Source organism: Chrysemys picta, chromosome 6 (assembly GCF_011386835.1).
Source record: "Chrysemys picta bellii isolate R12L10 chromosome 6, ASM1138683v2, whole genome shotgun sequence".
NCBI classification, from domain to species: Eukaryota; Metazoa; Chordata; order Testudines; family Emydidae; genus Chrysemys; species Chrysemys picta.
The window spans coordinates 93752712-93770978 of record NC_088796.1 but is presented as its reverse complement, the minus strand read 5'-3'; the positions used below and the strand labels follow the sequence as shown (position 1 = coordinate 93770978).

Here is an 18267-nt window from a genome sequence, read left to right as displayed (position 1 = left end):
ACCCCAATCCTGACTGTGACCTTTGGAAACTACTGCAACACAACGATTAAATCATGATCAGTCATGATCATCACAGGCAATACACAACCAATAGCGATTGTATAGTCCTTACATGTATTCAGATATTATGGTGCTGAGCATGATGCAAATCACACATTTGACAAAATGACAATCAAGTTTTACTTTATATTCCAATTACACACCTGCTTCTCACTAATTTTGAATGAATACAAATACAATTTAGATGGGGCTACTATAAGGTGGGTGCATAACTGGCTGGATAACCGTACTCAGAGAGTTGTTATTAATGGTTCCCAATCCTGCTGGAAAGGCATAACGAGTGGGGTACCGCAGGGGTCTGTTTTGGGACCGGCGCTGTTCAATATCTTCACCAACGACTTAGATATTGGCATAGAAAGTACACTTATTAAGTTTGCGGATGATACCAAACTGGGAGGGATTGCAACTGCTTTGGAGGACAGGGTCATAATTCAAAATGATCTGGACAAATTGGAGAAATGGGCTGAGGTAAACAGGATGAAGTTTAACAAAGACAAATGCAAAGTGCTCCACTTAGGAAGGAAAAATCAGTTTCACACATACAGAATGGGAAGAGACTGTCTAGGAAGGAGTATGGCAGAAAGGGATCTAGGGGTTATAGTGGACCACAAGCCAAACATGAGTCAACAGTGTGATGCTGTTGCAAAAAAAGCAAACATGATTCTGGGATGTATTAACAGGTGTGTTGTGAGCAAGACACGAGAAGTCATTCTTCCGCTCTACTCTGCTCTGGTTAGGCCTCAGCTGGAGTATTGTGTCCAGTTCTGGGCGCCGCATTTTAAAAAAGATGTGGAGAAATTGGAAAGGGTCCAGAGAAGAGCAACAAGAATGATTAAAGGTCTTGAGAACATGACCTATGAAGGAAGGCTGAAAGAACTGGGTTTGTTTAGTTTGGAAAAGAGAAGACTGAGAGCAGTTTTCAGGTATTTAAAAGGGTGTCATAAGGAGGAGGGAGAAAACTTGTTCACCTTAGCCTCTAAGGATAGAACCAGAAGCAAAGGGTTTAAACTGCAGCAAGGGAGGTCTAGGTTGGACATTAGGAAAAAGTTCCTAACTGTCAGGGTGGTTAAACACTGGAATAAATTGCCTAGGGAGGTTGTGGAATCTCCATCTCTGGAGATATTTAAGAGTAGGTTAGATAAATGTCTATCAGGGATGGTCTAGACGGTATTTGGTCCTGCCATGCGGGCAGGGGACTGGACTCGATGACCTCTCGAGGTCCCTTCCAGTCCTAGAATCTATGAATCTATGAATCTATGAATCAGCAACAGGCATTTACCTTCCTGTCTGCTTTTCAAATGACCAAACAATAATAATAAAAGCAACTGTCTAAATTTGGGGGAAATTATTTTGTTTACAATAGTAGCCAACCCTATTTCAATGTCACCCTTGGTTTAAAACCACAGAGGAACACAAACATACTAGCAGTTGCACCTTCTAAACTAGAATTGAGCAATGGCTAAGGAAGTAGCTAATAAAGCTATCAGCCACAGGAAAACTGTATAAAGACCAAAAATGTGTCAGCAGAAACATCACAACAGGGATCCAATCTTGCCGTTCTGAAACAAATTGCAAGGCACTCCAAAAAAAATGCCACAACTTTGAATACGCAAAATCCTGTCTCCTTGGGGAACAAGGGTCAAAGCATGGCAGGGTCAAAGCACAAATAATGTTTTTCCAACTCCTATTGCTAATCTGTGTAATAGCTGATTTGTTTTAGCTGTCCCTGTGGCTTTTGAAGTGTCCTTGCTGTTATTACAGCCATTAAGATCCACCCATTTCATTCACAGGAATGGTATTGTGAACTCCTCCAAAGATGCCAGCTGTAAAAGAAACATGGTACAGGATGGGAGGAAAGGTCCCTTCCCCCCCAGAGAAAAATGTCCAGACATGGGTCTTTAGTTAGTAGCGAAAAAGAAGGACTTAATTCCATTGACCGATATTCATCGCCAGATTTAAGGTCTGATTCTTTTAGTCACTACTACGCTTTGGTAGTAGTCTTTCCCCCTGCCAAGGGTAAGATGGGAGGAAAGAGAGAGAAAAAGTCTCAAACTGTTAAGCTAATTGTAAATTTTACAAAGTTGCTTTTATTGCAGTAGCCTTTTGTTAATGCAGTCCTTGGATTTGCTTTGAAAAACATTTTAATGGTATAGTTTTTGTATCTGGCTTGAAAATAAACATTGAGTGGAAATGCCTTGTGTTTCTTCTGGATGAAAGATTGAATAACAAGAGGAAGAAGTCCAAAACTATATTCTCTGCCCCAGTATGGAACTATATTTATTTTGAGCTCAGATGAAGTTCTGAGCTGGAATAAAATGTCCTTGCACTCTCTTTATAATCATATTGTTGGAATATGTTTACGGATTGATAGGAAGCTGTAGACAGTACAAGTATCCAACAAATTAAAAAGGAGCATATTGTCATTTGCTTTATGGAATGCTAAATCAAAATATGAGCCTAGGTGTAAATGAAGGCACAAATGTCTGATAGAACAGTCGAGGACTCATCCTTTTGATTTGGTTAGACTATGCTGCTGACAATCCAAGAGTTTTTACAGAAAGCAATTTAAACAGCCCAGGAACAAGCAGAGATGCGCCCTAGCTGCAAAGTTTAGCTTCGGATCCAGATCCAGCTTTCCTATGGGATATGCATATTTAAGGGTTTAGTTCAGAGTCTTATTTATTCAAGTATCAGAGGGGTAGCCGTGTTAGTCTGGATCTGTAAAAAACAACAGAGAATCCTGTGGCACCTTTAAGACTAACAGATGTATTGGAGCATAAGCTTTCGTGGGTGAATGCCCACTTCATTGGATTACATGCATCCAACGAAGTGGGCATTCACCCACGAAAGCTTATGCTCCTATACATCTGTTAGTCTTAAAGGTGCCACAGGACTCTCTGTTGCTTTTTATTTATTCAAAAGTGCATTAAAAGAACTTTTGATCTAATCTTTTTTGGTAAACCAGTATGAGAGAACCCAGAAGCAAGCACTGAATAATAAGACTAGATAAAATTGGATTAATTTCTCTGGTACAGGTGACCTATGTATATAATGTTGTATGTTTACATTTTTCAGCCATGTTAGGGTAACAGACGACCTTTATTAATCACAGATCCCATTTTTTCAAAGAAAAATAATTTTCCATTCAAAATTAATCCTATATGAAATCATTCATGAATGATCTAATGTGTCCAATTTCCTTTTTACATCCACTTTTCCAAGTTATTTTTATGTATTTACAGGCAGTTTGAGCACAGAGGTGCATTGAACTGAATCTTCAAGTTTCATATAGCTCCTTGTTTTCCAGGAAGTGCAAGTGTACTGATCACATGAAAAACTACAGCTGAAAAAGTAAATACAGTAAATGCATTCCTTGGCTGTTTTCTCTCCTCTAAACTCAGCAAGTTATGACAAGATTGGGAGACAACCTAAAATGTTGTTCTATACATTTAGTACTTTAAACACAGAAGCCACCACTGCATGCACAAACAAATCTCCTGTACTACCCCATATCCTTTGTACTTGATCCACAGAGTATGATTTTAAAAATACACAAGCACATGGACCAAGGTGACCTAATCCCGAGTCTTCAATTTGTTTAGGTGGTATGGAAATGTGGCTGCCCTTCCCCCCGCCAGAAATGGTTTATTTAAAATTAATGTGTGTGTATGTTATATTCCTCTCCCTGAAGGACAAGCAGCTAAACAGGAGTGCTTAAAAATCCTGAGTGCATTGAATGACTGGCATGTCTAACCAGGGATGAAACTGAAAACTGGCCTCCTGCCTAAGTTCCTACTAACTAGCTGACAACATAAAGATGAGGATGATGTTCTGTCCCAGAGTTCTTCACAGTCTGCTGCACCCCATGCTGACTTTGGGAAGACATTGCATGACTGTCCAGCAATTAAAATTCAGTTGTCCAGTCTGGGATTTTTGTTCCCTTCCTAGGCAGGATATTTCTTAACCTGATAGACCCTAAATAAGGCCATGACAGAGTGCAGAGGCCCTACCTGAGCACCAGCAGACAAAGAGTTAACTGCTAGCCCAGATCAACCACACTTGTAAAGAGGGAGGTAATGAAGCAGGGCTGTGGTACCTGAAGCCCAGATTAGAAATGTAGAGGAAAACCAGGGAACTCTGTTAAAAGAAAAATACTTCCATTGGTAGTGAGACGGGAAAAGAATCTCTGAGATAGATTTCTATGCTTGGTAGCTAAAGAGGTGGATTGGAGTCTGACCTGTTGTGGGTTTTTTCCCACTCCTGTTTACTTTCTTCTCTAGCAGAATTTTTTGTTTGTTGCAACCAGAGAACTCTCAAACCTGAGAATAAATGCACAGAAGAATTATTCTAGTAGATGATTTGCTTCATCACTATTAGACTAGTGGGTCCATTCCTCAGACTAACAAAGGTTTAACATAAAGTTAAGCATAAGGCAACATGTTTGTTTTTTTTACAGAAAATCATAAATGGATGCATAATTCTGTTTAATGTTACTTTTCTTACAGAAAGTAGGAGAAGCCAAACCAGTCAATATATAATTATGAAGTTTTTTTCTGTTGTATTTTATGACCCCCTTCTATGTAAGTACATATGTACACCATCCTTTGAGAGACGCTTCCTTTCCCCCTTTTTAGTTAACCTCGCTGTTTTTTTGTAGCCAATGAAGACTGTATGCAGCTCTTTCAGAAGCCTGTTTTCAATTCTCTAAGTATTGGCTGGATGGATGACTTGAGTGATAAAAGTTTCTCTCACCAGCTCCTCCAACTAGATAGTTGCTGATTTCTTTTGAATGGTGTCAGCTAGAAGGTGTATACAACAGACTCTTACCTTTAAGACCAGCTTTTCTCTATTTAAAAGTTTCCACTTTCCAGCTGATGAAAGATCTCTGTGAGCTTGAAAACCATTCTCTTCTGCTCTGTTTTATATTTACCCAAAGTTTTGTACTGTCCCTTTGACCACCATGGCACCACAGTACCTGCTGTGTTCTTTTCAAATCTGTCTTTAGCAGATCCAGTTCAAAAGAGGAAAACTTTGGTGGGTAGATCTTAGAGCGAAATCCTAAGAATCTGCTACATACGTTATGTGCAATCGTATCTTTACTTTAAAGACAATTTATTATATTATATCCTAATATTGATACGATTGTCCATACACAAAAGCATATTTCTTTTACGTGTGATTAGTCTCCAGCACTTTTTGTAGTGCAGACTAATGTGCCTCAGAGGGGGATCACTCAGCCTCTCTAATCTCATCCACAGTGCAATGAATTAATTGCATCACCATTCCATTGTGGGCCTCGGAAGCTCATGTCATATGAATGTTTGAAGTTTGAGAATGGCCTGTTCATTTCTAATACTTTTGTTTCTTTCTTGCTGGGATTGGTGACATTTTTACCTATCAGTAGCTCATTAGTATTTTTGCTTTTGAGAGTGATTCAAGACATTGTTTTGCCTTGCAATTGAAATTGGCTTTCCATACAACTGTATATGGGTAGAGTTATTGATGAGTAGTGATTTTGCTTTCGAATATCTTCTCTTGGACATCTTCATTAGAAGATTCTCCCTCTTCTGGGCACTTATAGCAGTGATTTGCCTCTCCCTCATCCTACTTATGTGACTGGTACTATCCAATTTGGAGAGCCACTTGTTCTTATTGTGACCCAGAGGTCCTTGATCTTGTCGGAAATCTTTATATTGATTTCAATGGGTTTTAGCTGTGGTTTTATGACATGAGCATAAAATTAAGAGATGAGCTATCACCATTTTAAATTATCGCTCAAGTGAACTAGGTCAATTAGGAGTGTGCAAGAGAGGGTATAAAATATTCTAGAAAGAGAAGGTAAATTGTTTTCATTTTCTTTTCTGTTCTATTATATAATTTAGGCCTAATCACTAACCTAAATCATGTTCTATCTCTGATGCCCTAGTCCTGCAATGAACTCTGTAGTGGCAAACTCTCTGAATTTGGTCCATAAGCTTAATTACACTTTAATAACCTGCTGTCTGTAACCATGGTTGCACTGTTGGTTTAAGAGAATTATACAAACTGTACACTTTGTTTAGGAGAGGAGTTTGGGGTGGGAGGGGGACTGTTAAGTCACAACTATAATGAGCTGTTTGGAAAAATTGCTGCAGGATTGCATATACTACTTGGAAGTAAATGGGGAAATAAACCTGGTGTAGGAGCAAGGACTGCTCCAACCCCCAAGTGAAGCCAAAAATGTCGGAGGCAGAAAAGTGGTATAATGCCACCTTTGCTTCCCCCCCCCCTTTTCTTGTGGGTTGTGCCTACTGATCAATGCAACATGGAATCTGACACAATGGGAATTTCATCACTGAATTTTGTGACAGCCTTATGACATTTTCTCTATAGTCTCATTGATACTACACAAAACAAACGGGGACCAAATAAGAGCACTGCACTATTATTGCCATATCTATATGTTTGGGGGCCAATTCTGATCTCAGGAATGCTTGCTCAACTACTAGTGGCTGAAAGTGGTCCTGCAAATGGTTCAACACATGGACCCTTGCACCTGCATGGAGTCACTTCTATAGGATCAGGGCCCAATGGAAGTTGAGTTTGTGAATATCTAAGGGTAAAATCTGGCCCTTGTTTTCTCAGTGAGTGTCTTTGTAGATCTAGCTAGTGAGCAGAGTTTGTTTGCAAACCTCCTGTTGTACAGATATCCTACTGCACAATATTTTTAATTTAGCAGAAATGGTTAAATTAATAAATGAAACAAGATATACTACCTACTTCAGTATCTAAAGTTTATTAAATTGAACCAGCCTTCTTTACTTTATCAATTTCCTGTACATGTATGTCACTTTTCTTCAATATTGTAGTGTTCCTTTTCAAACTTATTCCTTCTGTTAGATAGTGAAAAATATGTGTGGTCAAATTCATTTAGGGTGACCGACCGTGTGTCCCATTTTGGCTGGAACAGTCCATTTTTTAAGCCCTGTCCCTGCCGTCTCAACTTTTTTTGAAAAAGTGGGCATTTGTCCCATTGGCTCTTTCCCACTTGCTCAGTTGGCAAGAGCCAATGGGACAAATGCCCACTTTTGTCAAAAAAGTGGGGTGCGGAGGAATGTGCAGGAGACAGGCAGGGCTTGAGTGAGCAATGATGCCAGCCCCAGCCTCGTGTGGGGGGCAGGCAGGGCTTGGACGAGTGGCTCGGGCCAGCCCCATGCACGGGGGATGGGGGGGAGGGATGGCTCAGGTGGGCTAGCCCCCCGCGGTGTCCCGTTTTTCCATTGGGGAAATATGGTCACACTAAATGCATTGCCTCTTGTAAAGGGCATAACTCCTCTGAAGGCCATGGAGTTGCATCTGCTTACACCAAATGGTGAGCTGGGTTCCTGGTCTGTGTGCCTCTTCCCTTTTGTAGCTCAGAACAATGCCTTGTTCTAGGGGCCTAATCACCCCACAGCCTGTATAATTTAGAGACATGTTATTCCCTCATCTAGAGTGGAATCTGTTTTTGGAAAACATTTAGCCATTGTCTGCCAGTGGATGAATGTTGCTACAACTTTCATTAATGTCAATGAGACTCGTGTGGTATGCTTTGCAGGGCAGAATCTGATCCATTCTCTTCAAAGGAAAATCCTGCGTTCAGCAAAACTGATACTTATTTCATGCTGTGAAAGACACATGATCAGAGGTTACTTGTAGTGGGAGATGAACTGGAAGAAAATCGACTTGGTATACAGTTTTTGTTCTCTTTTTAAAAGTCCCCCATATTATCTTAAACACACCAGACATAGGAAAACCACGGATTTCCCCGGTGTGCCTTTTTACTGATGTTTTAAAAACACCTATTTCTCTATTGAATCAGCTCAAGAATCCCTCAACATTTTGACTTGTAAAAGCCTTGTGGTGCCAATACTGAGTAAGAACATATTTTTTCTGTGATGTCTCTTCTTCCTGTTCCATAGCAATACTTCGGCTTTTCAGGGCTGCTTTTGCTCTGGCTGTAAACATTGTTGTTTTTAGAGTCAAGTAAAATCTCGGTCACACTTGACAAGGACCCTGGGGCAACTGGGGACAGGAGAAGAGAGAGGAGAAGGTGCAGCGTGAACAGGGAAGCCCCATCTTTTTGGGTCTGAAAAGCCTGATTATCAGATAGCTGAAGAACCCAATAATGCTCACTAGCATTAGAGGAAGGAGTGCTGGGGAGAGAAGAGCCTTCTCAGTTCACCACATCATGATGTTTCCCTAACCCCATGCAGATTGTCCCATGTAGCAAAGAACTTTTCTGATTCTCCTCCACTGGGAGACTGGACTACCTAATTTCATTTAAACTTGAGACCTGTTCCAAAGCAACAATGCTGTCTGAAGTGAAGCCAAACCCTCCTTTAACACACTTAAATACAACCCTACCCCAAGGAAAGCCTTCAATAACCTGAAAAGGAAGAAGAGTCTGAGCCTGCATGAAGTCCACTGGGGACTATGCTAGTTCCAATCTGTTTGACTTGGAAGAGGCTCAGATATTATAGAGATGGGTGGCAGCACAAAACTGTAAGATAGATAATGTAAACGGAAACACTGAGGATCAGGTTCATCCCTGATATAACTCCATTAACTTCAGAAGAATTACACCAGGGGTGAATGTGGTGTGAGGGGGATTAAGGGTCTGATTTTCGGAGGTGCTGAGCACTTGTAGCTCCCACTGATTTCCTATGGAGTGGTGAGTGCTCAGCGTCTTTTGGAAATCCAGTTCTGAGCTCAGCATCATTCAGTGAGTCAGTGGCAGAGCTGGGAATAGATTCATGGACTCCCAATATTCTGCTTTTACCACTAGACACTCTGGACTCTAGTGGATCCTGCTAACTATCCCACCCTTTCTAGATCATGGTGATGTGGAAATGTTTTCTTTATTTCTCTCAAGAAGTTATTGTGCGGGAGATTTTCAAAAGTGCAAATGGCAATTAAGTGCCTAACTCCTATTGACTTTCAGTGAGAGTTAGGCATGTAATTGTCATCTGCACCTTTGAGAATCATGCCCCTTGTTCCCAAGGTAAAATATGTAAATAGCCAGCTTCAAAACAAAAACAAGACATTACTCAATCATTATTATGTATTTTTTTGTTTATTTCCTGAGCCTCATAGAATATTTACCAGCAGGTTATTAAAGGAAGGCAATGCACTCAATCTGATTAGTGGATTGTTAACTCAATGGGTTTGATTGGCTGACTGTACTATCAATCACCTTGGAATTTTCAGAAGTGCTTGGCATTGACCTATCTCTGCTCCCGTTGAAATCAATCAGTTAGTGCTTTTGAAAATCTCACTCTTATACATTCAACTGGTACTCTTATTAAGACTACAATGTCCTAGACTGGTGTTTTTGTTTCCAGGTGGTAATGACAGCATGCTGTGTTATTGATCTGTTCGGTCAGTGGAGTCCTGTCTTATTGCTTTTTTTGGTCCATGATTAGTTCATTAAAAAGGTTTTTCCTCTGTGGTGTTCCCTCTCCATTCTCTTGCTCTATAGTAGTTCCTTTGCAGGACTGAATTTGCAGACTATTATTAAATATTGCTACTCATGTTCCAATTACACTTGATTTTGGGTCAAATTGTTCTTACCAGTTTAAATTTAGTTTCTCGGTTCCAAGAATTTAGCTTAGATAGCACTATATCTATTGATGGGAAAATGAACAGAATCCTGAGAATACAGGACTGTAAATGTTTTATGAACAATTCAGTGAAGGCTAACACTTGCTACAAAGCAAGAGGCGAACAGGGAATAATCAAAATATGGTTCCAAACATTAGAGTAAATCATTAAGCTTCTTAAACTCTAGGAAAAATATTTGTTTATCTTATTTATACCTCAGATATTCATAAATGTAGAGTTGAAATTAACCAGTGTGCCCTTAACATTTGTTGTTGGTTGGTTTTCAATTGTGGACAACTACTGCACTACACTTAAGTTTTTCTGTTTTAATTAAAGGCATTCATCAGCAGAAATAAGGAAGCAATTTACCCTCCAACCGAGTGTTGGACAGTTTTGTCAACGAAGTATAAGCGCCTCTGGCTCTATTCAGCTGGTAAGTACTGAGATTCGTTTTTTATGTAGAGTTTTTACATCTATATTGATTTATGTTTTTAGACTGAGTTAACTGAACCCTTCTAGGGGGCTGATCTTGCTTTCTGCTGCCCTCTGCATAAGGCTGTAATAAAACTACTGCAACGTGAGCTGAGGCAACTGTTTGTTTGAAATGATTGTCAGTGGTGCCCAGGGGCTGAGATAGGGTAGAATAAATCAAAGTAAATAAATGACTGTGCAGATTATGGCCTTTTGCTGGAATTGTTTGAGCCCTGCCCTGTAAGCACATATATGCACAGATGTGCGTGTATTGTGTGCTGGCCAGTGGTGCTCTGCAAATACAGGTGTGTGCCCAGAATAAAAAGGGGCATTACATGACCCATATGGTATGGCTCAGTGCATGGTTTCCTACACCTTCCTAGCATGAAGCATTTGGCACTGGCCACTGTTGGAAACAGGACTGTGCATTAGTTGGACCGCTAGGTAACAAATTTTGTCCACATACTTCAGTTTCAGGGCTTTTTTCCTCTTGTGATTGACTGTGGACAGGTGACCATTTTCTTGTATTTATTCCTTATTGTAAATTATTTGCCAAACAACAGCAGTTAACCTAATGTAGGTTGACTGACAGCAGTGGGTTTGGTTGTGTTTTGGATGCACTGAGGTAACTGAATTACTCCAGCCTAGGTTTCGAATACTTAGCCATAGAGAGCAAAGAGACATGTCTGGATGTTTAACTTTATACTATTCCATGTTAGAGCCTTTTCAGGAAGGTCTTCAATGCCAAATACTTAACAAGGGAATGCCCTCCAGATTTGTCTTCTTCCTACATGTGCTAACAAATGACGGGCCAAATTCTGGCCAGCTCTCCACAATGGGGGTCAGGTCTGGAGGCCAAAAGGTATCTCACCTCATGCTCCTATGCAGGGACTGTCTAGCATCTTGCGGGTAGCAGGGATCACATTGCCCTTCAAGTGTGCTAGGTGCTTGAATGGGGAAGTGGTTAAGAGGGACCATGGCTCTTCCCTCTCCCCCATACCAGTCAGCAGAGCTGCTTGGACAGGGAAGAGGTAGTATGCCACACCCTTTTCAAAGGTGGTGCAATAGGTGTGTTGGTGTGCAGTGCTTGAAAGTCACTGGCCTAGTTCTGCTTGAGTCAGGTGCTGCATAGCCCCCTCAGCATCTTCTCCAACCTGCTGGATGTCACATAGGGAGGAATGTAGCCCCAGTTTATTATAACAAGAGGAAATGTATTCCCATTAAATTCAAGATCTTTTTAAAGGCCCATCAAAAGCAGGGGAGATTTGGGAGCATCTCATGCTGTGAAATAAAACCAGAATGGGATTTTGACCCTTTTCTGAGTAGTAGTAAGAGCAGGCAGAGTATTTGTGCCCCAGCGATTGAGAAAACTGGAAATACTGTAAGCATTCACTTCCTGTGTGTCAGGGCTTACCACTAGCGTTTTGCTCGCTTCCTCAGTTTGAAATGCTGTGGTGAGGGCAGGGTTTTCTTTCTTTTGCTCTCAGCAACCTGCTTCTGCTGTTAGGAAATTTGGTGACATTACATTTCACTTCCGGTAGCCGCCATTTTGTGAGCTGTCACAACTTGCATGCCTCTAATCCATCATCTAAAAAGGTACGTCTGCTGTAGTGATTTATGGTTATTTCTGTAGGATGCTTAAATTGCTCTTCATTGGATAGAGTGTGCTGTGTGTGTGTGTGGGGGGGGGGTACAACAGTGTATCATAAAATGCAATGATGACTTTTCTTTTGAAAATCTGCATTTTTTTCCGTTAGTCTATTACATTCCATCTCTATTTAGCTTTATCCTTTTCATCCCTTTTTAAAATTCGTATCTAGAAAATGTGCAAAACTGCAAAAGTTAAAAGCACACAATTCAAATGATAAAGATTATTATTGCCACCTAAACTAGACAAGTTAGAAGCCAAAATAAAATGTGATTGATTTGATTTATGAAAGTGGGTGGTGTGATGTTGGAAAGTAAATACAATGATTGATTTTAAAAAGCAACATCATTTTGTTTGCAAAACACTATGTCTTCAGTAAAAAAAAAAGATTATAGATATACTTACATGAATCTTAAATTGCTTTACCTCATTTGTTTTTAATCTTTTGTAAACTAATACTATGGAACATTATAAAACATATCTGCAGGTATATGTCTTACTACTAGGGCTGTCAAATGATTTAAAAATTAATCGTGAGATTAAAACAATTAATCATGACTAATCCAGTTTTAATCTCATTGTTAAACAATAACAGAATACCAATTTAAATTTATTATAAATATTTTTGGATTTTTTTCCTATATTTTCAAATATATTGACTTCAATTACAATGCAGAATATGAAATGTACAGTGCTCACTTTATTATTTTTGATTACAAATATTTGCACTGTAAAAAAAGATAAACAAAAAATAATGCAATCTACAAATGAAAGCATGAAGGGGCATATAAATGTTTAGCATATCTGGCACGTAAATGCCTTGCAACACCAGCTACAACAGTGCCATGCAGTGCTGTTCTCATGTGTAAACAAATTGTAAATAAGTAGCAGGCAGCATTATCTCCCATAAATGTAAACAGACTTGTTTGTCTGAACAAGAAGTAGGACTGAGTGGACTTGTAGGCTCTAAAGCAGTGGTTCTCAAACTTTTGTACTGGTGACCCCTTTCACACAGCAAGCCTCTGAGTGCGACCCCCCCCCTTATAAATTAAAAACACTTTTTAATATATTTAACACCATTATAAATGCTGGATGCAAAGCGGGATTTGAGATGGAGGCTGACAGCTCCTAACCCCCCATGTAATAACCTCATGACCCCCTGAAGGGACCCAACCCCCAGTTTGAGAACACCTGCTCTAAAGTTTTACATTGTTTTGTTTTTGAGTGCAGTTATGTAAAAAAATAATTCTACATTTGTAAATTGCACTTTCACGATAAAGAGATTGCACTACAGAAATGGTATGAGGTGAATTGAAAAATACTGTTTATTTAGTTTATCTTTTTTACAATGCAGATATTGGTAATCAAAAATAATAATATAAAGGGAGCACTGTACACTTTGTATTCTGCATTGTAACTGAAACCAATATATTTGAAAATGTGAAAAAACATCCAAAAATATTTGTAATAAATTCTATTATTGTTTAACAGTCAATTAAAACTGCCATTAGTCACGATTATTTTTTTTAATCGAGTTAATTTGTTTTGAGTAATCACTTGAGTTAACTGCAATTAATTGACAGCCCTACTTACTAGATAATGCTTTACCTAACAATTGTTCTCTAGGACTTTGAGGATATTTTTGAGGATATTTTGATTGCAGTGCCAGAGACTGCCTGAACTTAGTGACTATTGAGCATCATATGTAGATGCTGTGTTTCCTACTGTCCCACTGAGACAAAATTACTGAGTCCGTGGATGCAATGAGATTGATTACAGAGGATCTAGAGCAGGGATTGGCAAACTTTGGCATGCGGCCCATCAGGGAAATCTGCTGGTGGGCCGGTTTGTTTACCTGCAGTGTCCGCAGGTTCAGCCAATCGCAGCTCCCACTGGCCGGGGTTTGCCGTTCCAGGCCAATGGGGGCTGAGGGAAGCGGCAGCCAGCACATCCCTCGGCCCGCACCGCTTCCCGCAGCCCCCATTGGCTTGGAATGGCGGACGCTGCAGGTAAACAAACCGTCCCAGCCCGCCAGTGGATTTCTCTGATGGGCCGTGTGCCAAAGGTTGCCGATCCCTGATCTAGAGAGATGGGGTGAAATTTTTGCCCCACTGAAGTCAATGGGAGTTTTTGTTATTTGCTTCAATTGGTCCAGGATTTCATGCATTGTAGCTTGTGTTTGTCAAAAATCAACTTGGTCATGGCTTGTCGTCCCCTTTAAAGAACTTGATTGGCCCAACAAGCTAGTAAAGAGAAGACAATTGGGAGAGATGGGTACTTCAGTAATAGCAACCCAAAGAACAAGCTCAAGTCCATATCAGTCTTGCTGAAGGTGATTCAGCATCAGCTAGCTCTGTGGTCTTTTAAGAGCAATTGCAAACTATCCAGTGATATGATTTGACAATCCTGTAGTTGGGGATTTCTGTGCATGTGGAAAGCACAGTCAAATGTCCAGTGCCAACGGTGTATGCATGATTTGTGTTCAATAGATGTACTTGTCAATATTACACTGGCAGCACATACAGTAAATATAATCAGAGTAGTACCCTGAACATTTCTGACAGTCACCATATGGGGAATTTTCCCTCCTGGTTCTGTAAATGATGTAGCTGGGCATGGAGTTTCATGATACACTTGCTACAGATACAAGCACTTGCTACTGAAAATACCCTCAAGTTCTTAAATGTGGAACATGACTGATGTAGAAAAGGGAAGGATAAGAATAATATCTAACAAGATGCAAACAGGACAAAGCAAGAATTAATAAAAATTAATAAAAATTGGTAAAAGAAATTAATAAAAAGTACAGTGAAATGTAAAATACCTATATCCTAATTTTCTATAAAGGGGGCTGGGAAACCCCTTTTTATAAAGCTGAATCCAAAGATCCTTACAAGTAAAAAAACCAAACCAAACAAAAAAAACCTGTCATTGGCCCAAAACCTGTAGTTCTTATATTTTACTCAATTTGTACACAGTTGAAATGTAAGTTACCTTCACTGAGAGTTTTGCCTGAATAAGGACTTCAAGATTTGGTTCATAATTTTTATTTGTATGGAAGAACCTTGCAATGCAAATAGAATAAATCTCAGATGGAATTGTTGGTGCAGTAGTAGTAGTAATATTGAATATAAAGGGTGTAATGGTATAAGAAACATCAAATGCCTTATTTTTCTTAATAGCTGGATACTTTTTATAATCCCTAGCTATAGGGCAGTACGCATGGATTATGGGACCTATGTTTATCCCAATTTTTGGGGGTACTTTCAGTAAACAGTCATTTGCAATATTTGGGCTACTGTTGTGACAGAGTCCTTGTTCTTGATAGTCAAGGATAGTTTAACAGACTGATTTGATAAATATACTCCAGTGGACTTCCCATTGGTACACTAGTTATTCTAATCTTGTAATTATCTTTCATGGGTCACACTGTGCTTAGTTTTCCTCCGAGCTCACAGAAAAAGAAAGATAGATTATCTTAAGCTGTGACTTTTATACCATTTCATTGCTTATAAGGAAAACCTATAATAGGGTATAAATAGTCTTTGAATATGACTGGACAGCTGTTTCATTGTCTTCATACAAGCAGCTTATTTTGTATTAGTTACACAGTAAGGAAAAAGAAATAGCAGTACCCCCTACATTTGCAATAACTTGTACATTTATATAAAAGAAAGGTATATATAGTTCTAAGCAAAGAGATTCTAAGATGCTGTTTCATAGTCTCTTTTCCATTCTGCAGTAGGAAATTCTGTCACTATTGTTGTGACTATGCAAGTAAAAAGAACCAGCCAGCTTGATAATGTGTGCCATTGGAAGAGTTCACATGTTTTGAACTTTGTTCTGAAGAGGATGTACCACCTCAGAACGGCTAATTAGGCATGACTAAACATCCTTTGGCTTTATTAAGTTGCAGCATAATATACTGCAGAAGAGGCAGATGCTTGAGGTTTCTGATGATGGGGACAGCAGTTCCATGTGTTTCTAAAGATTTACTGTGGTGGTAGTTGGAAAATATAATAAAATAAAAGTCATCTGTACTAGCAAGAGGTGGGAAAACAACCCTGTGTTTAGATTTTGGATGGTAATCTTATTGGGGGGTCCCATGGAGTTGTAATTTGGAGTAGTGAGTGCTCAGCACTTCTGACAATCAAGATCAAAGTATTTCAGGCAGGAATCAAATAGTGAGCCATTTTGATGATTTTGGCCTGGATTGTTTGGGCTGGGTGTCAGGGTCTTCAGTACCTGCCTTAGCTGCTGCTCCTGCTTAAGGGACTCAGCCATCATGGGGGGGCTGGATATTGCTGTTGCCTTATACTGAGGATGTTAGGTGCCCTTTGGCAGCTGCCTGCATGCTGTCTGCTTCCTGACACTGCCTCTGGATCTCCTCATCAGTTGGATGGGCCTATAGGGGGCCCCAGATGTGCTTGAACCAGCCCTCACTTCCACCAGTCAGTGAAAGTTCTGAATGAAGAGGAGCTGCAAATTTGGGCCTAAACTTAGTATGTTGTGTTTCTTTTCTAATTAATTATCTTTTTCCCTCTTCTGTGCCTTCCATTTTTAGACAGATCCTTCACTAACCATTTTCTTCTTTGAAGAATTTTACTTGCACTCCATAAAGGAATAGAGACATGCTTTCTAGGTTTAGTAGGGGAAATAAGTTTGAGTTATTTCTTTTAAAAGCCCACATTGCTATAAAACACCTATTTATTTTTATTCTCTACAGCCTCCGTTTTATGACGCAGTGGAGCCAGTGGATTTTGAAGGTTTCCTGATGACACAGCTGAACAACTTAGACTCAGAAACCGTGCAAGAACTTGGTGACTTTCCTGAAGATGATTTGGACATTGTCTTTACTCCAAAAGAATGCAGGACTTTGCAGCCTTCCTTGCCTGAAGAAGGGTAAGGAGAGCTTATTTGGAATAGTTACACAGTAACTATTAAAAAGGTATTGAAAAGGATGTGTGCAGGTTCATGTTTCCAATTCAGCAAGGCACTTATTCACATTCCTAACTTTAAGCAAGGAATAGTCCCATTGATTTCAATAGTGTTGCTCACATACTGAAGTTAGGTAAGTACCTTGCAGAATTGGGAGCCTATGAAAATGTTTATGCAAAGGCATGGATGCCTATTATGATCTAATTGGTGGAAGAGGGTTTTGTTTCTGAGACTATGTAATTTTCTCCAATAAATGCACATGATGGGATACAAGACCTCTTCACCATCCAGCTCATGAGCCGACTCCACAAATTATAGAGTTTTTAACCAAGGTATTTAATCAAACAGTGTCCATTTAAAACGGTGTTTTTAAAGCTTGGTTTATTTCAATAAACCATAGTAGAAAATGCCTGATTCAGCTCCCCCACCCACACTGCACACACACTTCTTGCATAATTGCCTGAGCAGATGCTGATGCCACTGCATGAGGCTAGAACTCTCTATAAGATCCTAAATGTGAGAGCCACTTTTAGCCTAAACTTGTTCCCCGAACTGTTCTCCTCTCCTTGTGTTCCTCCCTTGCCTGCCTGCTGCCCATCTTGCCCCAACGCACAGAATTTTTGGGGCAATCACTCCAAGGGTCTGAACAATAGCCCACTGAAATCTGGGGGAATTTTTCCAGTGCCTTCAATAGACTTTGGACCAGGTACCAATTTGCCAAGCACTGCCACTGTGGCAGCAGAATTTAAGAAATATGTTTAAGCTATTTAGGGTAGCTCTGCTCTTAAAAAAAAAAAAAAAAAAAAAAAAAAAAAGCTAGAAGACTTAGGGCCCCCTTCTGGAGCCCTTATGTGTGTATTACTCCTGTTGAGACTAAGGGGGTATTTACATGCATATAAGGGCTGAAGAATCAAGCAGCTAGTGGCAAATTCTGCACTCATCTACAGTCTATATCATGCAAGTCCTACAGGTGTTGCACAGCAGGTAGGTTCAGGAAGTGGGGTGCGTGCAGTCAGGCCTAGAAGTCAGAGCAGAAGTCATGAAACAAAACCAAGGGTCAGCAGCTGGATGCCTCAGCCACGGGTCCTAGAAGCGTGTATCTGAGTCAGGGAAGGCAGAAGCATAGCTGGGTCCCAAGCTGGAACAAGGCAGGCTCTGTCTCAGTAGCAGGCCAGGGATCTGCCTTGTTGTACAGACAGCCCTCCATGCTTCAATAGTGCATCTGAACCAATCAGCAGTAATGGAGGTGCTGCCAGTCAAATCTTCTGTGGGTAGCATTTCCTATGGTGCCTAGTCTCCCAGGGTTTACGGAGCATTGGTCATGGCTTTGTCTTGGCTGCTAGTTGGCAAAGGTGGTCATTCAGCACCCTGCAGACATGGGTTCTGGTCTAGTAAGTCTGTGCAGTATTTGATCCTGAGTCATAAAAATAAATCATTTTATTTTGATGGCTGCCATTGGTGCAGCTGCATTGGTAGCAAAAGTCCCATTCCTGCTGCAGCAGCAGGTATGCTGGAGCTCAGGCCAGACT

General features: G+C 40.1%; 1 protein-coding gene across 2 annotated transcripts in view; it reads left to right on the top strand.

The window, feature by feature from the left end:
* Nucleotides 1–18267, top strand: part of DOCK8 (dedicator of cytokinesis 8) — a 132059-nt gene that overhangs the window by 10657 nt on the left and 103135 nt on the right. The window contains exons 2-3 of one of the 2 annotated variants that reach the window (XM_005296756.4): nucleotides 10018–10114; nucleotides 16527–16702. In XM_005296756.4, the coding sequence (XP_005296813.2) occupies nucleotides 10018–10114; nucleotides 16527–16702 (273 nt within the window). Of the gene's footprint in view, nucleotides 1–10017; nucleotides 10115–11659; nucleotides 11749–16526; nucleotides 16703–18267 lie in introns of those variants that run through there. The other variant, XM_065549378.1, reaches the window with a different exon arrangement.